This window comes from Myxine glutinosa, chromosome 2 (genome assembly GCF_964187855.1).
Source record: "Myxine glutinosa chromosome 2, kmMyxGlut1.1, whole genome shotgun sequence".
Taxonomy (NCBI): domain Eukaryota; kingdom Metazoa; phylum Chordata; class Myxini; order Myxiniformes; family Myxinidae; genus Myxine; species Myxine glutinosa.
In genome coordinates, this window is record NC_136262.1 from 176618442 (window position 1) to 176643490 (window position 25049).

At 50.7% G+C, this 25049-nt stretch overlaps 1 protein-coding gene across 1 annotated transcript in view; it reads left to right on the forward strand.

Annotated features, from left to right (window-relative positions):
• Window positions 1-25049, forward strand: part of LOC137415529 (E3 ubiquitin-protein ligase DCST1-like) — a 147792-nt gene that overhangs the window by 7874 nt on the left and 114869 nt on the right. Inside the window, exon 3 of the mRNA XM_078772676.1 lies at window positions 11733-11858. Coding sequence (XP_078628802.1) covers window positions 11733-11858 — 126 coding nt within the window. The remainder of the gene's footprint in view (window positions 1-11732; window positions 11859-25049) is intronic.

The following is a 25049-nucleotide window of genomic DNA, read 5'->3' on the forward strand; positions in this document are numbered from 1 at the left end:
TGGCATTGGAAATCCTGTCTCATCTATCTGGATGACGTTCTAGTCCATTCATCAGCATTTGACCTTGCTATTTCCCAACTGGAACAAGTTTTTTTTCATGCTTTCGGGAGGCGGGGTTAACATTGAACCCCGGGAAGTGCCAACTATTTCGGGTGAGAGTCGCCTACCTGGGACACATTATCGGTCGAGAGGGTGTGTCGACCAACCCGGACAAAATCTCAGCAGTGCAAGATTGGCCTACTCCCACGAATGTTCGGCAGGTACGGGCCTTTCTTGGGTTATGCTCGTACTACCGACGATTTATAAAAGGCTTTGCAGACATCGCACGACCCCTACACAGGTTGACAGAAAAGAAAAACACCAAGTTTGTCTGGGCCAATGACTGTGAGGATGCGTTTAGAGCCCTAAAGGATACATTGACGGAGAGCCCCATACTGGCATTCCCTGAAAGTGAGGGAGAATTTATCCTGGATACAGACGCGAGCCACTTGGGCCTGGGCGCAGAACTTTCCCAAGAGGAGGGGGGCACAGAGAGGGTAATCTCCTACTTCAGCAGGGCTTTGTCTAAACCAGAAAGGAACTATTGTGTGACGCGAAAAGAGTTGCTGGCATTGTTGACCGCGGTTGATCACTTCCGACCGTACCTCCTCGGCAAAAAAAATTTGAGCTTCGCACAGACCATGCGTCTCTAAGATGGCTAATGAACTTCAAGTCGCCGGAGGGTCAGGTGGCCCGCTGGTTAGAAAAGTTACAGGCTTTTGATTTCAACATTGTGCATTGCCCGGTTCGGCTCCACGCCAACGCCGATGCCTTGTCTAGAAGACCGTGCATTGAGCAGGTTGCCGCTATTGTGAAAGAAAGGACGAGAGGGAGGAGGAGGAGGAGGAGGAGAACAACCAGAATGATCATGTGTGTGTAATGCGTGGAAGTGTGCAACCCACAGAGAGTGATAATGATTTGCTGACAGACTTTGGTGTGGCATAACGAGAAGACTCTGACTTGAACATGGTCATTACCTGGATGGAGGCGAACCGACGACCGGACTGGGAAGAGGTAGCAACTCTTACGCCAGACTTGAAAGTGTACTGGGGACAATGGGACAGTCTCAGCTTAGGTGATGGAGTATTTTACCAGAGGTGGTCGGTGGCCGCCACGGACAAGTATGTGTGGTTACTGGTAACAACACAGCGGAAGAAGTCTGAAATATTGGGGCACTATCACGGACCAAAGGCAATGGGCCACTTTGAGGGAAATAAAACACTAAAGAGATCCGGAATTTTTTTTTATTGGATCCATTGCTAAAGAGACGTGGCGGCCTGGTGTCGCAACTGTGATAAGTGTTCTGCTAAGAATGGCCCCCCGAGGAAAGAATTCGCCCCGTTGCAATTATACCAAGTGGGTGCACCCCTGGAGAGAGTGGCCGTGGATATTACAGGACCTTTTCCAGAAACCGCCCGGGGAAACCGGTACATCCTAGTCGCTATGGACTACTTTACGAAGTGGCCCGAGGATTATGCATTGGCAAGTATAGATGCGAATACAGTTGCGCGGGCACTTGTAGGCGGTTTCTTCACCCAGTACGGCATCCCTTCTGAGCTACATTCAGATCAGGGAAGCAATTTTGAATCTGAGGTTTTTCGAGCAATGTGCGATCTTCTAGGTATATGGAAATCTCAAACCACTCCTTACCATCCTCAATCCGACGGCATGGTAGAACGTTTCTATCGAACTCTCGGTACACAGCTGGCAATGTATGTGAATGATACTCACACCGACTGGGATGAGGGGTTACTGCTGATTTTACTATCATGCAGAACGGCGGTGAGCGAAGCCACCGGTTGCACACCCGCACTCCTGATGTATGGTCGAGAACTAAGACTCCCCCCAGATTTGATTTATGGAGGACCACCCGATCAACACGTCCAGACCTGGCCCCACTATGTCGAAGGCCTACAACGTGATATTGAACAGGTGCATCAGTTTGCTCGGGACAGGTTGCAGCGCTCCGGACAGCGCATGAAAACTAGGTACGACACACAAGCCCGGGGAGAGCAGTTTAAGGAGGAGACCTGGTGTAGGTGAGCAACATGAGGCGGCGGAGAGGGCTCTGTCGTAAGTTTGCCGATCGTTGGCAGGGTTCGTGTCTAGTGATGAAGCAAGAAAATGACGTCATTTATCGCGTGCGGCAAGGACAGCGAGTTGCGCCACGCGTCCTCCACCGGAACAGGGTGAGGGAATATAATGGGGACTCCATCCCTGAGTGGGTACGACTCGGCCAAAGGAAGTTGGGGAAAACGCAATATTCAGCGTCAAGCTTATCTCCGCGACTATGACTTGACTTGAGAGGATGCGGGGATAGTTCTATCAGGAGGGGTTGTTGTCCTTGTTCCGCACTTCCCTCCCCGAGATTCGGCGAAAGCTACTGGCAATATTCTGCGTGGCGTTCCCCATCTTCGCCTCAAGCTTGGAAGAGAGAGGGAGGGATGCAAGTTGGTTACCTTGCTTGCTGTCGCTTGAATCCTGTAAACCATCAGGACGCAACAGTTGTTTTATTATTATTGTTGTTGTTGTTTATTATTATTATTATTATTATTATTATTATTATTATTTTTGTCTGTGCCATGCAACTCTATTGTGATGGAGGACCATGCTCCCTATGTTTTGAATTTTGTGTAAGTATATGTTATGTGTTATCGGACTAAACAGGGGTGTAGAGTAGAGAACCCGCATTTGCTTAGATTAGATTATATAGTCGAGCCGGGACAGCTCTGGAAAAAGGATGGGAGCAGTGTTACACTCGTGGGGTGGATTGTTTAAGGATGGTACACTCATGGGGCTGGGCTTGCAATTTTTAGAAGCTGTGATAGTTGGGGTGTACCTTATGTGAAAATCCGGGCTGGCTGTGAAACCAGATTTTGCCCTTTTCTTTCTTCCTCCCCTATCGACTTTATTTTTATTATTTTGTTAAAAGAAAAACAAAGATCTTCCTTATCGACTTTCTCCCTCCCACCAGAGCTCTACATAATTGAATAGAGAACGAACCTTTGCGAAGAAAGAAAGAAGAGGAGATGGAGGAAGAAGAAGAGGGGTCGGATTGGTGGAGAAAGGCGAAAACCGAACGCAGGACGCGTGGTCCAAGTTTTGATGAGAAACCCGGCCTGTGTGGGCTTTTTGAGGCTTTGATTAATCTCTCTGACGGCTGCCTGTTGGAGGGACAGTCGGTGCAGGAGAGATTTGGGTGGAGCAGGCTTTTCTCGGTGGAAGTGGGAGAGGAAGCCAGAAACTGTTGCTCCTCATCAAGTTTCGTCAGAGCCGGCGGGAGGCCACGTGTGGCTTCATGGTATTGCAGGAACTGCTCTGGGCAAGTCGTTCGTGGAGTTTGGGGACACCCACTGACAAAGAGAAGAGTGCAGGGGAGGCTCCACCCTCGGGACACGTGGCTGGGGCGAGGCAGCCAGGACGCCATCTGAAACAGGCCTGAATTCCCCTCGTCCCCTCCCAGTTTTATTTTTTGCCTTTTATTTCCTTTATATCCTGGCGAATAATTCTTTGTTATTTTGCTACCCTCTCCCTCCCCTTTGGGATTAGCTAGGGATACTGGGTGGGTCGTTTAATTGGCCTGTTTTGTCTTGGCGCCTGTCTCTGTCCTTTAAGTACTTGATCTTTGCTGCTGCATATCAGTGGGATTTCTTTTCCCTATGATTTATCTTTTACTTTGTGTTGCACCCTATGTTTTTTCTTGATTTTGAGTAAAGTATTTGCATTTATTCCCCTGTTTTGAATTTGCATTGCATTTCTGAATTGGCATACTGTGTGTTGAAGATTGGGGGGGTGTAAAAAATTGCGTCAGCATTTGGATGGTAGCTTCGCTCGGTCACTTCTGATTGCTCATACGGCACGTATTGGTCTCCCGAGCACATCGATTAGGATCTCCGGAGCAATAGGTAGTACCCCGAGCCCTTCACACAAGGGCTAGGTCATAACAGTGAGGGGAGTGCATGGAACTGAGGGGAGTGGGTGGTACTGAGGAGAGTAGGTGAGGGCAGTGGTACTGAGGGGAGTGGGTGGTACTGAGAGGAGTGGGTGGTACTGAGAGGAGTGGGTGGTACTGAGAGGAGTGGGTGGTACTGAGAGGAGTGGGTGGTACTGAGAGGAGTGGGTGGTACTGAGAGGAGTGGGTGGTACTGAGAGGAGTGGGTGGTACTGAGAGGAGTGGGTGGTACTGAGAGGAGTGGGTGGTACTGAGAGGAGTGGGTGGAACTGAGGGGAGTGGGTGGAACTGAGGGGAGTGGGTGGAACTGAGGGGAGTGGGTGGAACTGAGGGGAGTGGGTGGAACTGAGGGGAGTGGGTGGAACTGAGGGGAGTGGGTGGAACTGAGGGGAGTGGGTGGAACTGAGGGGAGTGGGTGGAACTGAGGGGAGTGGGTGGAACTGAGGGGAGTGGGTGGAACTGAGGGGAGTGGGTGGAACTGAGGGGAGTGGGTGGAACTGAGGGGAGTGGGTGGAACTGAGGGGAGTGGGTGGAACTGAGGGGAGTGGGTGGAACTGAGGGGAGTGGGTGGAACTGAGGGGAGTGGGTGGAACTGAGGGGAGTGGGTGGAACTGAGGGGAGTGGGTGGAACTGAGGGGAGTGGGTGGAACTGAGGGGAGTGGGTGGAACTGAGGGGAGTGGGTGGAACTGAGGGGAGTGGGTGGAACTGAGGGGAGTGGGTGGAACTGAGGGGAGTGGGTGGAACTGAGGGGAGTGGGTGGAACTGAGGGGAGTGGGTGGAACTGAGGGGAGTGGGTGGAACTGAGGGGAGTGGGTGGAACTGAGGGGAGTGGGTGGAACTGAGGGGAGTGGGTGGAACTGAGGGGAGTGGGTGGAACTGAGGGGAGTGGGTGGAACTGAGGGGAGTGGGTGGAACTGAGGGGAGTGGGTGGAACTGAGGGGAGTGGGTGGAACTGAGGGGAGTGGGTGGAACTGAGGGGAGTGGGTGGAACTGAGGGGAGTGGGTGGAACTGAGGGGAGTGGGTGGAACTGAGGGGAGTGGGTGGAACTGAGGGGAGTGGGTGGAACTGAGGGGAGTGGGTGGAACTGAGGGGAGTGGGTGGAACTGAGGGGAGTGGGTGGAACTGAGGGGAGTGGGTGGAACTGAGGGGAGTGGGTGGAACTGAGGGGAGTGGGTGGAACTGAGGGGAGTGGGTGGAACTGAGGGGAGTGGGTGGAACTGAGGGGAGTGGGTGGAACTGAGGGGAGTGGGTGGAACTGAGGGGAGTGGGTGGAACTGAGGGGAGTGGGTGGAACTGAGGGGAGTGGGTGGAACTGAGGGGAGTGGGTGGAACTGAGGGGAGTGGGTGGAACTGAGGGGAGTGGGTGGAACTGAGGGGAGTGGGTGGAACTGAGGGGAGTGGGTGGAACTGAGGGGAGTGGGTGGAACTGAGGGGAGTGGGTGGAACTGAGGGGAGTGGGTGGAACTGAGGGGAGTGGGTGGAACTGAGGGGAGTGGGTGGAACTGAGGGGAGTGGGTGGAACTGAGGGGAGTGGGTGGAACTGAGGGGAGTGGGTGGAACTGAGGGGAGTGGGTGGAACTGAGGGGAGTGGGTGGAACTGAGGGGAGTGGGTGGAACTGAGGGGAGTGGGTGGAACTGAGGGGAGTGGGTGGAACTGAGGGGAGTGGGTGGAACTGAGGGGAGTGGGTGGAACTGAGGGGAGTGGGTGGAACTGAGGGGAGTGGGTGGAACTGAGGGGAGTGGGTGGAACTGAGGGGAGTGGGAGGAGCTGAGGGGAGTGGGAGGAGCTGAGGGGAGTGGGAGGAGCTGAGGGGAGTGGGTGGAGCTGAGTGCAGTGGGAGGAGCTGAGTGCAGTGGGAGGAGCTGAGAATGAAGTTCAAATTGAAAGTTTGTCTCCACGATTGAATGGCACATCGCCAGGTACAGAAGGGAATCCAAGGGCTCGAGAGGCCGTGAATCGAATGTATGGATGTTTCCTGTTTTATAAACGTGCAGACCATCATACACTTACCTTGAGGACTACCTAGGTTCACACTGGAACTCATCAGAATCTGAATAAAGTGTAGAATCATGTTCGGACTTCCCTCTTCACAAAAAAACTTGGAATGGCATGGAAATTGGGAAATTGAACCTATCGGTCATCAGGTTTTAGATTCTTTGAATGGACAAATCCTTCATTCTCGGCTTGTTTATCAAACCATTCAACATCGACGCTCCAAACGATGATGTTGTAGCGGCTGCCGCTAGGGTTTCACAATCGCCTTGCACCTATCAAGGACGCGGAGCGATCACCATGCCGGGCTCGTCCAGGACGCCCGGGCAGGCCCGCGCTCAACTTGCCAGGCCTCGGTCGGGACGCCCGGGCAGGCTCGCCCTCAACATGCCAGGCCGCAGCCAGGACGCTGGGCCACGCCCCCTGGCGCCGGGCCTGGGCAAACCCCCTGGGTTAATAGATATATATTGCTGACCGATAAACGGGTTTTCAGAGTGCCTGAGTGTTTGATTTCAATAAAGCAACTCAGATGAATTCCAGCTTTTTGTCGCGTCCATTCTTCTGATCGACGTGGGCCCAGCTCCTTCATTGGTGACTTATCGACATGGACACGGCAGTCGCCCTTAAACTGCCTACCTTCTGGGAGGCTCACGCTGCGGTTTGGTTCGCACAGGCGGAGTCCCTGTTCGCCCTGCGAGGCATCACGGCCGACGACACCCGCTTCCACCATGTGGTAGCTGCGCTCGAGTCGGCTACCGCAGCCCGCGCCCTGAGCCTCCTCGAAAGCCCGCCAGCCGCTGACAAATACGGCGCGATTAAGCAGCTTCTCCTCGATGCTTTCGCCCTCCCATCGGCGGAACGCGCACGGCGCCTGCTCGAACTGCCTGAGCTCGGCGACACGCGCCCTTCCGAGCGAATGGACTACATGCTTTCACTGCTCGGCGAGCACTCTCCGGCATTCCTGTTCCGGGAGCTGTTCCTCCGTCAGCTGCCTAACCCGGTACGCCTCGCCCTGGCAAGCACGACGATCACAGATCCCCGGGCCCTTGCCAGAGAAGCCGACAAGATCTCCGCTGCAGGACGGCGCATCGCAGCGGCGACATGGGACCCACCGCCGTCCGACGCAACAACCATGGCGCCCGAGCACCCGGCACGGTCGACGGCTGAACTGCCGACGCAATTGGCGGCCGCTCTACCGTGCCGACCACCTCCACCCGACCAAGCGTGGTGTTACTATCATGCCAGGTTCGGACAAAAGGCCCGGACATGCCGACCCCCGTGCACCTTCGGCAGGCCGGGAAACGGCCGGGCCGGCGTTCATTACCAGCCATGAGCGCCGGCCATACGGGCAACTTACTGTTCATCACGGATAAAGCGTCCGGACGGCGCTTCCTGTGCGACACCGGCGCCCAACTGAGCGTCATACCCGCCTCTGACCAGGACAGGCAATCCGCGGTTTGCGGCCCCTCCTTAGTTGCGGCCAACGGATCGACTATCCGCACCTTCGGCCCGCGCAACGTCACCCTCTGCTTCGGCGGCCAACGCTTTGCTTGGACGTTTGTAACCGCCAACGTGCCCGTGGCTCTGCTAGGCGCCGACTTCCTCTGCGCACACGGACTGCTGGTGGACGTACAACGGCGTCGTTTAATCAACGCTGAAACCTTCAGCTCCCTGGTATGCACATTGAGCAGCTCCGCGCCGACCGAGCTGGCATGCACCGTCCCGGCGGCGAACGAGTTTGCTCGCCTGCTCACGGAGTTCCCGGCCCTCATGCGGCCGACGTTTTCGGCCGTCGCAGTACGGCATGGGATCGAGCACCACATACCAACCACGGGCCCGCCGGTCTACGCCAGGGCCCGCCGCCTCGACCCAGCCAAGCTCGCCGTAGCGAAGGCCGAATTCGACGCGTTGGAGCACCTCGGCATCGTGCGGCGCTCCGATAGCGCGTGGGCCTCGCCACTGCACATCGTGCCAAAGCCGGGGGGTGGATGGCGCCCGTGTGGCGACTACCGCCGTCTGAATGACGCTACCACCCCCGACAGGTACCCGATCCCGCCTATCCAAGACTTCTCCACCCGTCTGGCGGGACGGGTCATTTTTTCGAAAATTGATCTCATACGGGGATATCACCAGGTACCTGTCAGGGCGGCCGACGTCCCTAAAACGGCAGTCATCACGCCGTTCGGCTTATTCGAATTCTTGCGGATGCCGTTTGGTCTCAAGAACGCGGCTCAGGCGTTCCAGCGCTTGATGGACGGCGTGCTGCGTGACCTGCCGTTCCTTTTCGTTTACCTGGACGACATCCTCGTCGCCAGCACGTCCCGGGCCGAGCACCTCCTCCACCTCCGAACACTGTTCGAGCACCTCAGCGAGCACGGCCTCATCGTCAACCCGGCCAAATGCCACTTCGGCACGACGGCCGTTGATTTTTTGGGCCACCACATCACCAAGAACGGGGCCGTGCCGCTGCCAACCAAGGTCGAGGCCATCACCACGTTCCCGCGTCCCCGCACCATAAAGGCCCTGCAGGAATTCCTGGGAATGGTGAATTTTTATCACCGCTTCGTGCCCCGCGCTGCTCACCTCATGCGGCCCCTCTACGAAGCCCTCCGGGGCAAGCCGGCCAAGCACGACATCGTCTGGTCCGCAGCAATGGATGCGGCCTTCCAAAGCTCAAAGCGGGCCCTCGCCGACGCAACACTGCTCGCTCACCCGGTGCTCAACGCTCCCATCGCCCTCACCACGGATGCCTCCGACTACGCGGTGGGCGCCGTCCATGAGCAATGGGTGAACGGGGTTTGGCAGCCACTCGCTTTTTTCAGCCGGCAGCTCCGGCCGAACGAGCTCAAATACAGCACGTTTGACCGGGAGCTCCTCGGTCTACACCTGGCCGTCCGCCATTTCCGCCACCTCCTGGAGGGCCGACCTTTCACGGCGTTCGTCGACCACAAGCCGTTGATTTACGCCATGGCCAAGGTCACGGAGCCATGGTCGGCCCGCCAACAGCGCCACCTCTCCGCCGTGTCGGAGTTTACCACGGACATCCGGCACGTCGCCGGCAAAAACAACGCCGTGGCCGTCTGTCTTTCCCGGGCCAGCGCGAACGCGGTCCACCTGGGCGTGGATTTTGCGCTTATGGCGGCGGACCAAACCACCGACACCACGGTGCAAGCCCTCCGGGCGGCGGACACGGGCCTCCGCCTGGCCGACATCCCCTGCGCGGACACTGTCCTGCTCTGCGACGTCTCCCAAGGCCAGCCTCGCCCCATCGTGCCCGTCACCTGGCAACGCCGCATCTTCGCCTCCCTCCACGGCCTTTCCCACCCGGGCCGGAAAGCTTCCCAGAAGCTGGTGTCGGCGCGTTTCGTCTGGCACGGCCTTCGTCGGGACGTCCGCGATTGGACCAGCGCCTGCACGGCCTGCCAACGGGCCAAGGTCCACCGACACACCCAGGCCCCGCTGGCACCTTTCACCGTGCCCGAACGACGTTTCGACCACGTCAACGTGGATCTGGTGGGCCCCCTCCCCCCGTCACGGGGGTTCACACACCTGCTCACCATGGTGGACAGGACCACCAGGTGGCCGGAGGCCGTTCCCCTCGTCTCCACCACCACCGCCGACGTGGCGCAGGCTTTCATCGCCACCTGGGTCGCCCGCTTCGGCGCACCGGCGGACATCTCGTCAGACCGCGGACCACAGTTCACCTCCGAGCTGTGGGGCGCGGTCGCCCGCAACCTGGGGGTCAAGCTCCACCGTACTACGGCCTACCACCCCCAAGCAAACGGGTTGTGCGAGCGATTCCACCGCTCCATGAAGGCCGCGCTCATGGCCGGCCTTCAAGACGGCGGTTGGGCCGACCGGCTGCCGTGGGTCCTTTTGGGCCTTCGCACGGCCCCCAAGGAGGACCTCCAGGCATCCACCGCCGAGCTGGTCTATGGCCAGGTGCTACGCGTCCCGGGCGAATTCGTGCCCGACGCTACCAGTCCCTGGTCCGCAGCTCACCAGCGCTCGGACCTCCAGGAGGCCGCCCGACGGTTTGCCCCCGTGCCGACATCCCACCACGGTGACCCCCGGTCCTACGTCCCCCCAGCACTCCGCACAGCGGAGTATGTTTTTGTGCGTCACGACGCACATCGGTGGCCACTCCAGCCGCCGTACGACGGGCCCTTCCGGGTGCTGCGACGGGACGACAAGTCGTTCGTCATCGACATCGGCGGCAGGTCGGACCGGATTGCAGTGGACCGCCTCAAGCCGGCGCACGTGGACGTCGACCACCCACCACGGGTGGCCCTTCCGCCGCGGCGAGGCCCCCCCCCGTCCACGGGGCCCCCCACTCGACCGCCCACCACCTCACCGGACCCCCTCCCACGACCCGCCAGGGGTCGCTTCGGCCGGGTCATCAGGACCCCCCTCAAGTTGACCCTGCCGGTGCAAGTCGATTCTGGGGGGACGTGTGTAGCGGCTGCCGCTAGGGTTTCACAATCGCCTTGCACCTATCAAGGACGCGGAGCGATCACCATGCCGGGCTCGTCCAGGACGCCCGGGCAGGCTCGCCCTCAACTTGCCAGGCCGCAGCCAGGACGCTGGGCCACGCCCCCTGGCGCCGGGCCTGGGCAAACCCCCTGGGTTAATAGATATATATTGCTGACCGATAAACGGGTTTTCAGAGTGCCTGAGTGTTTGATTTCAATAAAGCAACTCAGATGAATTCCAGCTTTTTGTCGCGTCCATTCTTCTGATCGACGTGGGAGCCCCAGCTCCTTCAATGTCAGACAATTCAAAGAGACCTCCGAATCGCCTGTGCGGACACTGCAGTCTGCACGACAGACATGCCGAAGGTATTTACCACATGGCATGTGCATTTGCTTGTGAAACAGATACATGATGTGTTATGTGGGCCGAGGTCAGGTGACCAAGTTTGTCCTCTTTGGTCTAGTGTTGATCAATGGTCTCCATTAGCATTATTGTGTTCTTTCCCTCGCAAAGTTCTAAATTCTCTATAAGTGTCATTTCATGGTTAAACGCCTCGTCTGTTGAAGACTTCGATGTAGAAGCAACTGATTGTGTTCCTGGGGTATGTTCCGTTAGCAAGCGGCTTGCTATCGCTCGCCAAGCGGCTTGCTTGATTCAAATCGCTCAAGCAAGCACTCCAATGTAACTGCTTAATAACTTAACTTGGCACCGCTTAATAACATGGCCGTCTCCATGGAAACCATGGATGGCATCGTGGTACTCAAACAATTTTGTAAAAGTTTTTATTTTACAACCTTTAAAATATTTTTTTTAAATTCTAATTGAATTATACACTTAAACACTGGAGAACACAAATGGCCTTTTTAGCACTTACAAAATCCTTCCGTTGAGCAGTACTTGGACAATATATGACTGAATTTTACATAATCTCGACCAATCGAATTTGCCGCTTGTCCGGGCTGTTTTTTTGTGCAGATATAAATAATTATACTATAATGCTGATGCAATGCACGTGACTGCATAACCCTATCATATTTCAAAGTTCAGATAAATTTTTGCTGTGTGGTCATGAGGGTGATATATATTTTAAAAAGATTTATTGATTTTGAGAGATGGGGATTTCTTATTTGTCTTGAGCTCATGCTCCCTTCACACAACATTTGCCTTCATTATTTCCCCCTCACAAGCCAAGCCCCCTCCCCCCCCCCCATCATTCCCCCATTAATAATGACAAGTGGATCAAGGAGTCTGTGCTCACTGTGGGTTCTGACAGGGTTGCACCACTTGCTGTCATTCATCTTACCAAGCATCATCGTGAAGATTCTCTTCTGCAAGCTCTGGGAGTTCCGGACCACAAGATTACTCGTCAATGCCTTCATTGGTATCGTCGTTGGACAAGGTGTACTTTTTATCTTCCTCACAGCTAAAGCAATTTCCAGTTTCACACTATTGAACCCTATATTTATTTAATTTTGGCAAATCTTACAAGAGAAGGGATTTTTATGAGTGAAGGGAGCTAAATGAATGAGTGTTTCCTAAAGTAGTTTTTCAACTAAGTTGGGTTGACGTCATTATCGAATATGCTGCCCAGAATATGAAGTTGAATATGAAGTTGGAAATATGCTGCCCAGAGGGGGCAATAAGTGGTCTGTATCGTAGTGACTTGGGGACATAAGTCATCCAATGAAACTTGGAAAAGAATCAGCCATTAGGCCTAAATAAAAGTATAGACCACACAGCCCAATTTAACATTCCTTCCGGGATGTAGGCTGCTTCAGCAAACTGCAGAGCTCGCCGGGCGGCCAGCTCGAGGAAGAGTCCTGGTTGTTCCAAACTTCTTCCACACAAAGTTTCTCCCATCCAAAGTTTCTCCCATCCAAAGTTTCTCCCATCCAAAGTTTCTCCCATCCAAAGTTTCTCCCATCCAGTTCCAAAGTTTCTCCCATCTCCACACAGGATCTCTGGAGCTCAGCCAGAGTGACCATCGGGTTCTTGGTCACCTCTCTTACCAAGGCCTTTCTCCCCCGATTGCTCATTTTTGCCGGGCGGCTAGCTCTGGGTAGAGTCCTGGTTGTTCCAAACTTCTTCCATTTAAGAATTATGGAGGCCACTGTGCTCTTGGGAACCTTCAATGCAGCAGAGATTTTTTTTGTCGGCTTCCCCAGATCTGAGACACGACACAATCCTGTCTCTGAGCTCCGCAGGCAGTTCCTTCGACCTCATGGCTTGGTTTTTGCTTTGATATGCATTGTCAGCTGAGAGACCTTATATAGACAGGTGTGTGCCTTTCCAAATCATGTCCAATCAATTGAATTTACCACAGGTGGACTCCAATGAAGGTGCAGAAACATCTCAAAGATGATCAAGAGAAATGGGAGGCACCTGAGCTAAATTTCAAGTGTCATAGCAAAGGGTCTGAATACTTATGTCAATGTTATATTTCAGTTTTTTCTTTTTAATAAATTTGCAAAACTTTCTAAAATCCTGTTTTCTCTTTGTCATTATGGGGTATTGAGTGTAGATTGATGAGGGAAAAATGAATTTAAACGATTTCGGCATAAGGCTGCAACATAACAAAATGTGAAAAAAGTGAAGGGGTTTGAATACTTTCTGAATGCACTGTATATATACAGCACTGGAAGATGGGCCCAAACGGACAGATAAAACGGATAAAGCCCCATACTGATGTTGACAAACGAGAACGGATTGTGGATGCAAGTCTGGTAAGGTGTCAGTGTGGACGTGAGTTCGGATCCATCAGAGGGTTGAGGATCCATCAGGCCAGGAAAGGGTGTGGGAGTGATCGTGTGGGTGATGTATCTCTATGGGGTGATGGTGTGCATGTGGAGGCAGGGCAGGTTCGAGAGAAGTGTGGGTGTGGACGTGACTTTGAGTCGGTGAGAGGATTGCATATCCATCAGAGTCGAATGGGGTGTGTGCGTAAGGTGGGTGAGGAGGAGGTACAGCAACGCAGTGCCTTTGAAAAGGGGACACGTAAGACGGCCGGGAGAAACAGCCAGGTAGCAAGCCACAGCGTTGTATGTCCTGGGGTTGTACTTCAGCAGGGAAAGGATGTGAGGAGGAGAGTGAAATGGCCAGGTATGGGAGAAAGGGAAGTATGGGAGAGAATGGATGGAGTGATGTGTGGGGTGCTTCATAGGTTGAAAGGAAGAGTGGAAGATAGATTGAGAAAGATGAATGAGATTGTGTTTGAGTATGCATGTGTCACGTTTGGAGTGAAAGAGTGTGTAGAGAAGGGTGAGAAGGAGGCATGTTTGAGCAGGAGGCAGAGGGAGATCCATGAGTTGAGAATGGAGTTGAGGAGTTTGAATGGAAGATGGAAGAGAGATGTGGAAGGGGAGAGGAATGGGCTTGAGGTGTTGACGAAGCAGGTGAGGATGAGGTTGGTGAAGTTGAAGAGAGTGGAAAGGATGAGGAGGCGAAGAAAGGAGAGGCAGAGGAAGAGAAAGAGGTTCTTTGAGAAGCCTTTTCAGTTTATGAAGGATCTGTTGGAGCCGTCTCGATTTGGTATACTGAAGGTACCAAAGGAAGAGTTGGAAGGTCACCTGCGTGTCACGTATGCAGACACAAGGAGGAACGAAGTGGTGGAGGACATCGAAAGATTGGTGAGACCGACAGAGCCAGGTGTTCCATTTGATTTGTCAGAACCAAAGATGTCTGAGATTGAGGCAGTTTTGAGGAAGGCACGAGCGGCATCGGCTCCAGGACCAAGTGGAGTGCCATACAAGGTTTTTAAGAGTTGTGAAGGCATCAGGCAGTATCTGTGGAAGGCTCTGAAGGTGGTATGGAGGCAAGGAGTGGTGCCCAGTCAATGGACTCGGGCAGAAGGAGTTTATATTCCAAAGCAGGAGGAGGCTGTGACACTGGAGCAGTTTAAACCAATATCATTGCTCGATGTAGATGGGAAGATATTGATGAGTGTCTTTGCGGCACGCCTCTCAGGTTTCATCAGAGGGAATTGTTTTGTGGATGGTTCTGTGCAGAAGGCAGGAATACCAGGATCACCAGGATGCATTGAACACTCGGCAATGGTCTGGCAAGTGTTGCAGGAGGCAAAGAGGCAAAGGAGGGATGTGGCGGTGGTTTGGCTGGATTTGGAGAATGCATATGGATCAGTGCTGCATGCCTTGATCAGGTATGCCATGGATTTATTTTGGGTGCCATGGAGATTTAGAGATTTTTTGATGGCCTAATTATGATCAGTTTTGGATGCGGTTTGCGACACAGTCCTATGTAACAGAGTGGCAGAAGTTGGAAGTGGGGATCCCGATGGGATGTACCATCTCCCAGATCTTGTTTGTGCTGGTTATGGAGTTGTTGATACGTGCGGTGAGTGGACATGGGAAAGAAGTGGAGCTAGCCCCTGGTCAGAGGTTGCCAGCAATGTTTGCTTTCATGGATGACTTGACAGTTGTCCAACAGTCTGCTGATGCAGCAGTAGAGGTACTGGGACGACTGGAAAGGTGGATGCGGTGGGCAAGAATGGGATTTAAAGCAAGAAAGTCGAGGAGTGTGACAGTGAGACGAGGAGTGGTGGATAACATGCACAGGTTTGAGCTGGGAGGGGAGGTGGTTCCATCATTGGTGGAGGCCCCTGTGAAGAGTTTGGGAAGATGGTATACAGTGGAGTTGAATGATGTGGGAAGAGTGGAGGAGGTCAGAAACAAGCTTTTGAGAGGTTTGAAGAGGATTGATGGATGTGGTTTGCCAGGTAAGTTGAAGGTATGGTGTTTGAAGTTTGGGGTGATGCCACGAGTATTGTGGCCATTGATGATGTATGATATTGCAATTGGGCATGTAGAGAGGATGGAGGTTGTGGTGAGTAGGTTTGTGAGGAGGTGGTTGGGAGTGCCACGCTGTTTGACGAACATTGCCTTTTATGGTCAGGGTGGAAAACTCCAGTTTCCCTTGACATCATTAACCGAGGAGTTTAAGGTGGTGAGGGTGCGGGAGTTCATGATGTTGCGGGATTCAAGTGATGCAGTGGTAAAGAATGCTCTCCCAGAGAAGAAGGGAAGTCGGAAGTGGAATGCAAGAGCAGAGGTGGACGAGATGGAGGAGCGGTTGCAACAGGAGGAGGTCATGGGGATGGTACAGCATGGGAAGCATGGCTTGGGGTGGATGAAGCATGAGCGATGGGGAAAGGCATGTGTGAAAGAGGAGGAAGATGGTTGAGAGGGAGTTGAGAAGAAAGGTAGAGGAGGGGAGATATGTGAAAGCAGTCGGTCAGGCATAGCAAGGTGCTTGGACTAAGTGGGAAGGTGTGTGGGTGAGGATATTGAAGTGGCAAGAGATTTGGAGGATGGAGCCAATATTGTTGAATTTCCTGTTGCGGGCAACGTATGATGTGCTTCCGTCACCAGTAAACTTGAGATTGTGGGGGTTGTTGCAGGAGGAGAGAGGTTATTTGTGTGGAGGTGTGGGAACGGTGCAGCATGCATTGAGTGCATGCTCAGTAGCATTGGCAGCAGGAAGATACAGGTGGCGACATGATCAGGTGCTGGCGGTGGTGGTGCAGATGGTGCAACAAGAGGTGCTGAGAGAGAGAAGAGTGGAGAAGGAGACTGATGGGGGAGAGGTGTGGTTTGTCAAAGAGGGCCAAGTGGAAAGAGGTGGAAAGAGGAGGAGGAGGAGGTGGAAAGCAAGAGGGCTGTCAGATGCTTGTGATTGGCAGGTGGTGGCAGACCTAAAGCCACAATTGGTATTCCCAGAGGAGATCTGTGTGACAAGGTTGCGGCCTGACATTGTCATTTGGTCAAGTGCAACAAGACAGGTCATCTTAGGGGAGTTGTCGGTACCTTGGGAAGAGAACACGGAGGAGGTGTACGAGAGGAAGAGAGGAAAGTACAGTGAGCTGGAGGCAGAGTGCCGGGAGAAGGGTTGGCGAGTTTTGTGTCAGCCATTTGAGGTGGGGTGTAGAGGGTATATTGGCAATTCCTTTTCTGCATTTCTTGCTAGGCTGGGAGTGTGTGGGACAGAGAGAAGGAGGATGTGTGACAAGGTGGCCCAGGTTGCCTTGAAAGGCTCATTTTGGATATGGAGGAAGTGTATGGAGGCACGTCGAATGGTGTAGGTTGGTTGTTTTTTTTTATTTTTTGTTGTTGTTGTTGTTGTTGTTGTTACCATTATTATTTCTTATTTTGTGTATATGAGTAACTGGGGGAGGGTGTGTGTATTTGCATGAATTAATTTTTGCATGAGTATGTGTTTTTGTGTGTTGAGTGGTGTATGATGTAAGTGTAGGTGGTTGTTTGGTTGGTGTTCTGTATGTATGTGTTTGTGTGTATCTATGGGTGTGTGTGTGTGTGTGTATGAATGATCAAGTGGGGGTTGTTGTCTCCACACTCTGGTGTGTTTTGTTGGGGAGTGGTGAAGGGTATAATGGTGGGTGTTGGAGTGTTCCACCATGTTTGTTTGGTGCTGTGGATTCTGGATGTGGAGGTGTTGTTGTTGTTGTTGTTGTTGTTGTTGTTGTTCGCACTGGCTGGGGGTGGGGGTATGTACGCATCCAGGTGCAGTTGCTGCATGTGGATGTGTACGTGCCCCTGCTGGCCCACCCTAGCTGACCGTATCGAGGTTGAAGGGCCGAAACGGGCTGATGCTGAGGACCTTGACTGAGGACCCAGTCAGTGTGGCACACTTGTGACCAGGTGTGTTTTGAACTTATATATATATATATACATACATACATACATACATACATACATACATACATACATACATACATACATACAGTGGAACCTTGACTTACGAGTTTAATTCGTTCCGTGACCGAGCTCGTAACTCAAATTGCTCGTATCTCAAATCAATTTCCCCATTGAAATGCTATTAATCCGTTCCAGCCCGCCAAAAACCACACCAATTTTTTTTTAAATATACAGTATATATAAAAATATCTCGCGCTTTATATTTCACCTGTATGCAGCATACAAGTTGGCAGGATGGCCTGGACTGGAGGTACGCACACTTGACTCTAAAGTCTAAACTGTCCAGCCTGGGTTTGAATCCCGACCCAGCTATAACCTGTCATGGGTGAATCACAGGCAGGGTGATTCATCAATGGGTGTACCGCTAAACTGGGCGCCCCGTTTGCGTCCCATTAGTTGTTGGATGTTAAGGATCTCACCGTGTTTTCCACAAAGAGAAGGCGAGCTATCGCCGGCACTCTGAACAAGTTGTGGCCTGGCATGCTCTTCTCCTCTGCCGTTATATACGTCCTCCTCGGCACCTCGCTCATGTTTTTCGACGATTGCGTGTTTTATATCCAAGCACAAGTTTTATATAAAACACGACGATTGCGTGTTTTATATCCACAAGTTGTGGCCTGGCATGCTCTTCTCCTCTGCCGTTATATACGTCCTCCTCGACACCTCGCTCATGTTTTTCGACAATTGCGTGTTTTATATCCAAGCACATCATCCTCTTCTTCTTCTCAGTACCGTGTTTTCCACAAAGAGAAGGCGAGCTATCGCCGGCATTCTGAACAAGTTGTGGCCTGGCATGCTCTTCTCCTCTGCCGTTATATACGTCCTCCTCGGCACCTCGCTCATGTTTTTCGACGATTGCGTGTTTTATATCCAAGCACAAGTTTTATATAAAACACGACGATTGCGTGTTTTATATCCACAAGTTGTGGCCTGGCATGCTCTTCTCCTCTGCCGTTATATACGTCCTCCTCGACACCTCGCTCATGTTTTTCGACGATTGCGTGTTTTATATCCAAGCACATCATCCTCTTCTTCTTCTCAGCACTGCACTTGCCACTCACTTTCTTAGGCCCCATGGTTAAAACTAAGAAATTTTCCGAAATAACCAAAATGCGAAAACAAAAATGCAGCGCTATACGACAGAGATACGTACTGTACTTGCACGGCAAGATAACCACGTGACCAGAACCCACCTGGCGGCGTAAACTCGAAAAAACCAAAATGCGAAAACAAAAATGCAGCGCTATACGACAGAGATACTGTACTTGCACGGCAAGATAACCACGTGACCGGGTGGAGAAAGCTCGTAACTCGGATCTCGGCTCGCATCTCAAAGCAATAAACCGCCCGAGCGACGGCTCGTATCTCGAAAAACTCGTAAGTTGGGGCACTCGTAAGTCAAGGTTCCACTGTGTATATATATATATATATATATATATATATATATATATATATATATATATATATATATATATATATATATATATATATATATATATATATATATATATATATATATATATATATATATATATATATATATATATGTATGTATGTATATGTGTGAAGAATCAGCTCTTCGTTTGCAAAAGAAGTCCACAATAGCCTGGAATGGCGCAGCTTTATTAAAGAACCAACTTATACGGATCCGGAGGAGGCCGACGTCTACAGCAATCTACAGCAAGAACATGCCACGTCAAGCCTTCCTGAAAACACATTGATTCCCAGTCCATTTATATAGGGACACGTTTTATCAGGAAATCTCCGAGGGAACAAACAACACTGGGAGAGGTTCCTCCCACCGTTATCATTCGGGGGAGTCAGCCCGTCCTTATCAATTGTTTTTCTGGGCTCCGAGAAAACAGAACTGTAACTCACAAAGAGAAGAGTGTATGCTTAGCCAAACAAACCCATATATTTTATGGGTTTGTGTACATGAGTAATCCAAAGCATGTTTATACAGAGTCATGCGTTTGCTGAGATTAAAACAAAATATATATAGTTAACGATAGGTTCATGTCATTCTACTTGCATTACGCAAAAAAACAAGCGCATGTGGGCGTGGTTTTACGACCAGCCTCGAAAAAAGCACACGTATACAATCTGTTCAGCATGACCTCATTTTAAGCTTTTCCTCATCCAAAACTAAAACGAAGCAAAAACCCTTTATTTACTTTATGAAATAGCATTTTTAGACATCATATAAATCATAACACATTAACACCCAACGTCTATAACTGAACTTTAGGCAATAACAAATCTACTACTTGACATTCCTTCCTCTTGTCTCGTCGAGACAAAGTATCTTAAGAGACAACGTGCCACATCGGGCTTTATTGAAAAATAATTGTGTAATGCGGGTATTGAAAAAAAAATAATTGTGTAATGCGGGTATCTCCCAAGGGCATATCGTGCGCCCAAAGCGCCTCGCCCGTGCATTTGGCGAACGTGTCGTGTGGTGCGTGCTCGGAGCCTGAGGGCTCAAAACATGAAAGTTCATTAACGTTTCGGATCCACAACGAAGACGTCTGGTCCAGATGAGGTTCTGCTCCGCCAGAGGGTGCATCACTTCCCCTGCGGAACTGGCTCCCCCCACCCTTTGCAGACGCAGTCCTTGCAGATCTTCGAAGTTAATCAACGGTCATGCCCATGAGGTCCCTCACGTGTTGCTGTTCTGGGGAATACAAAATGTCGTCAGTATCTTGTGTCTCAATTTCCTGGTCAGGGTACAGAGCGTAAAAATCCGAATCCGAATCACTTGAAGCAAAGAGATCCGCAACATGTGGATCAAAGAGATCCGAAACATTTGGATCAAAGAGATCCGAAACATTTGAAGAAAAGAGAGGGACTTCCTTTATGTCAAAGTCTCCCATGGGCGCCTGGTCGGCTTGCGGGTCTAGGACATCCGCGTCGGGTCCCTCAACCGCCAGACCCAGTGTCGCAATCAGATCCATAGTTGGGTCGGAAGGGGGCGTGCAGCTGTCAGCTTGTAATACATAAGCAGCGTTAGCCAGTACACGCAAGGGGTTTATAGCACAAGTATCACAGTCATCACATACACCGTTACAGGCAGCAGCCAGTTCCCACATGGGATCCACACAAGTATCACAGTTGTTACAAAATTCAATGCAATTTTCTGGAGCGCCGGTCGCAACTGCCTTGTTGAAGGACCCGTTCAGGTCGACGGCCTCTGTGGTCAGAGCCATAGTTGTTGTCGGCGGCTTCTTCACTTTCCATCCTGTAAAATACTTTCTCATACAGAGGAGGACTAGAGATTTCATTAGTGCCCCCCAAATTACTACCCCGATTATCACAGCCAGTGCGGTCAATAACCACTTCACTATGGTGCCCGTCCATCCCTGGAACCAGTCAGTGAGCCAGCTAAATGTATAAGAATTTTCGCGCGCGATCCGATCGATCGTCAGGGCGTGGCTAGTTTCCCTTAGTCTCACTTCTGCATCACCATTGTACGCATGTGAATTACCGTGTCCAATAGTATGTCATGAGCCGTAGCGGTGTCGTTTGCCACCTTTTCTAGGGCCAAAGCCAATTTATCTATCCGGAAACTATCCATGACTGTGCCCGCTCCTGGGAAGAAGAAACCAAACACCTTTTCCCCTAGGCTCCCGTGTAGTTTAGTGGTTCCATCTTCGTTCATGACTGACCTCTTATAACGCCTGTCCAAGGACTTTGGGTCTAGCTCATCCAGTATCTCAACGTCAGGAAGGACTGAACCCAGATAACATGTGCCCCCCCAATTATTTGGTAAATAGGGGTAAGCCTTGTCGCCGCATATAAACATTGTCCCATGGGGTGGGACCAGGTGGGTGGATAAGCACTGGAGTCCCTTTACCACCCCATTAATCCTACTAACCCCCCTAAAGAATGTTATAGCCGTTATGTTGTGGTTGTGTTTATCTTGCAGTACTATTCGTAATGTAATCCCCGAGCTCCCTTGTCCCAGCTTCCCGGGGAGAGTGTAGGCGCATTCTGATTCTCCCATACGCAAGTGGCCGGAACCCTGGAGGCAGACCCTCCCTTTCTGTGGTTTGACCCAGACGGGGGCAGGCCTCTCGGCCACATGGGCAATCATTGACGGGCGATAATTAAATTGTCGATTGCAACTCTTGCCGTTGTCAACCCCTTCTCTTTCCAGCGTGGTGACTAAACATGGGGGATCGATAGGTTGTGAGCAGAGGTCATTGAGGGACAGAGGTAGCACTATCATGTGTATTCCTGTGGTGCCTGCTTGGGGAAAGCGCATGCACGACCAGCGGTGTGTCCTATTTTGAATTGTTGCCACCTCCCTGGCCACTTTCCAATATGTGTTTTCCCCCCTCTTTGGGGCCTTATTCTGGGGGTGTGGCGTGAGTATGTATTCGTTGCATCGTATGTAGTTCTTTTCGCCACCGGCCGCGCCAGGGGTCCAGACGCTGCACCGGACCTGCATGGTCATGTCTTTCCCTAGGCGTGTGCGTGTTTGTAGCTTAAAATCAGGGGTTCCCCATTGGTATCCTGGTTGGGCCAAGGTCTTAATGCTAGCTTGCCCGTCTTCCCGGAACTCTCGTTGCTTTTGTAGTACCATGCCAACGCGTCCAGGCCCTGCCGACAGTGCTAGCCAATTTATGTTCACCCAATTTGTGTGCAGGGCTTTCTGTTCGAAACATGGTAGTGATACTCTTTGTCCCCATGTTACGGTGAGGTGTCGGGTTTCGTTTTCGCATCTATTGGAATCGGAGTTTCCCCTAGCTGCTGTCGCTATCAATAGTATTGTACCTATGATTAGGCCCATCCTTACTGTGTTCTGGGGGTGTGGTGTCTGGTGCTTGTATGGCCAACTTACAGTGCGTGGCGTGGATCCACGAAGTCTTGCCCTCGCAAAAGACTGCCGTTGGTGTAGTCAGCAACACCTGGACTGGTCCCTTCCACCTTGGTTCCAAGGCGTTCTTGCAGGTGAAGTGCTCCACGAACACCTGGTCTTTTTCCTCTGGTGGAACACCTGATCCACAAGTCTCCTGGGAGCGCCTGGTCTACAGGTCTCCAATTTCCTAATCCACTTTTTTCCAAGTGGATCCAATTTTATTCAATATTCAATTTTTAAATTCAATCCCATTTAATCCAGTCCAATTCAAATTAAATTCCATCCTTCTCTTAGCATCCCATTACCTGTTTCCAACATCAATAAAAATAAAATTATAAAATTAATAAAAAATCAATCATCTCAACTCTCAAATCGAATCAAAAAATAAAATAAACGAAAATTACTTCAGCGAGAGTTTCAACTAGAATTACCACAAACCAACCACCTTTAACCTCCATTAACACAAACACAAACCACCATTAACCTCGATTAATACAAACAAACCACCATTAACCTCCATGAACCTCCCCCTATTATTTATTTATTTTCACGAATAAACAAATAATAGAAATAACCTGGTCTACTTCCAATTTCAATTCTGGTCAGTTCTGGTGTCTGGTCACACACAATGTTTTCCTCACCCACTGTGATTCGCTCAAAATAGATTCTCACTGTTATGTCTGAAATTAAGCTACCCTACTGGGTATTCGTGAAGGGGGTCCATCTTTCCCAACCCCTTCCTTCACACCAGCCACTTCACGTTGTCCACCATACTCACTGAATTGTCATCAATTCTGAAATTCGTCTCATGAAAACACATCCCAGAGTCTAGTGTAACAGCCAGACAAACACATAGACACGCTGAAGACCCCAGGGTACCCATCAAACTAGCTTGTCCCCAGATCAACAACACAGCGAAACATGTAATTTTACTAAAATAATCACTTACTCATAACTAGCTGGATAACTAGCATAACTAGCTCAACACCTGGAACTCATAACTAATACTCATACCACTAATTACTCATAATAATGTAATATCCCAATCTTCACCCCTTATGCAAATCGAAGCACCCCGGACAACCCACGACCAATATCAACCACTGTAGCCGCCTTCCCCTCCAGGCAGCCACACACAGCCACATACATCTCCATCCACGTCACACAAGACAACAGCCAACGAGTGTGTCCACCACACAGAAACCTTTGGCAATGCAACAACCGAACTCCCAGACAACCAACAACAAAACCCAATCCATCTCCATGGCTCATCCAGTAGTTCCAACTTAATCCAGCTTCACATACCGATTTCCCCAAAAACTCGTGAAACTTCACCCCCATTCTGGAAAAACCCTGGACTAAACCCTGACACCCTAAATAACTTCAGACCCATCTCCAATCTACCCTTTCTGTCAAAAGTTTTGGAACGTGCTGTGGCCACTCAACTCAAACATCACCACTCTGCCAATAACCTGTATGAAACATCCCAATCCGGATTCTGCTCCAGCCACAGTACTGAAACTGCTCTCCTCAAAATCACCAGCGACCTTTTCTCTCCTCTGATGCCGGCAACCTCAACATTTTCATCCTCCTCACCTCAACGCCTCCTTTGACATCATCAATCACACCATCCTCCTCACCCTGTTTAGACCAGCTTGTGCCTATTAAACCCAAATTAGTTCACCCCCAAGCCTACAAGGACCACCTACAGCACTGCAAAGATGTCCTCTACTCCACCTACTACCCTCAAATTATCCACTCTGGCTCCGGAATCCCAAAAGCACTCTTCTCTACAATAAACAAACTAAATAAACGAACTCTACAACGTGAACAAACTCCTCAGCTCCCTGGATACCACCACCTTGCTCCACACACCTGTTGGTGCACACCTGTGCACTCACACCTGGTGCCACCTGCACCCTCCTTCCTTCCTGGACCATTCATCCAAAGCAAAATTGACAGCATCTACAACAGCTTAATCACCACAATTCACTCCCCCTTAAGGTGTCCCCCAAGGTTCAGTTCTTGGCCCCCTCCTCTTCGTCCTGTACCTATCCCCCCTTGGTCACTTAATCCGTCATGCACCATAGCCAATGCACCATGGTCTCCAATTCCACTGCTTCACCGATGACATCCAGCTTTTTCATCTCCACCAAATCGTGCTCCACCACCATCCACTCTATCCTGACAAACTGCCTAACTGAAATAAAATTCTAGCTTCAGATCAGCTTCCTCGAACTTAACTATGATAAATCTAAATTAATCTTCATTCCCCCCAACATCGATGGTTTCCCAGTATCCACATCCGGAATCTTGGCATCATCATTGACCAAAACCCTCTCCTTTGAAAAATACACTAAACAGATCATAAAGACCTTAAACCTTAATCATAAAAAACTGAAAAATGCTTCGCCATGGAATAGTCCACCACTCATGTAAATAATCATAAGAGTTCTGCGAAACATCTCCATCTTTAAAACTTAGCCAACCAAATTTAAACCACATGTTTTCCCCCCAAAAAACAAGTCACATTCTTTGTATATTGCCAACATTGTTCATCGTTTAAGTATCATCCAGACCTAAATTTTTATAAACCATCAACTTGTAGATGCATTTATTTATATCCCATTAACCCAAGAACTCTCAATTGCTTGGTTATATTTTAGTAATGTCATATATCCATATTTCTTTTCCAAATGTTCCTGATATACACATTAATCCCATCTGTCTTCGTTTCCAGATGAACTCAAATCAGGAAATCAACACAAATCCTTATTACCTCCAATCAATTCAAAATTAAATCAACAATTCAAAACCAGATCGGATCAGCGATCAGAAATCACTTTTCCAATCAACACATTCCAAGCAACAATTCATTCAAAGACCAAGCTTAAAAACACAACTCTCATCTTACTGTGACAAGTAAGCAACCAACCTACTTCACACTAAAACAAATAACTTTTCATCACCCCTGTCTTCTCCACCGCCTCTTACACTTAAA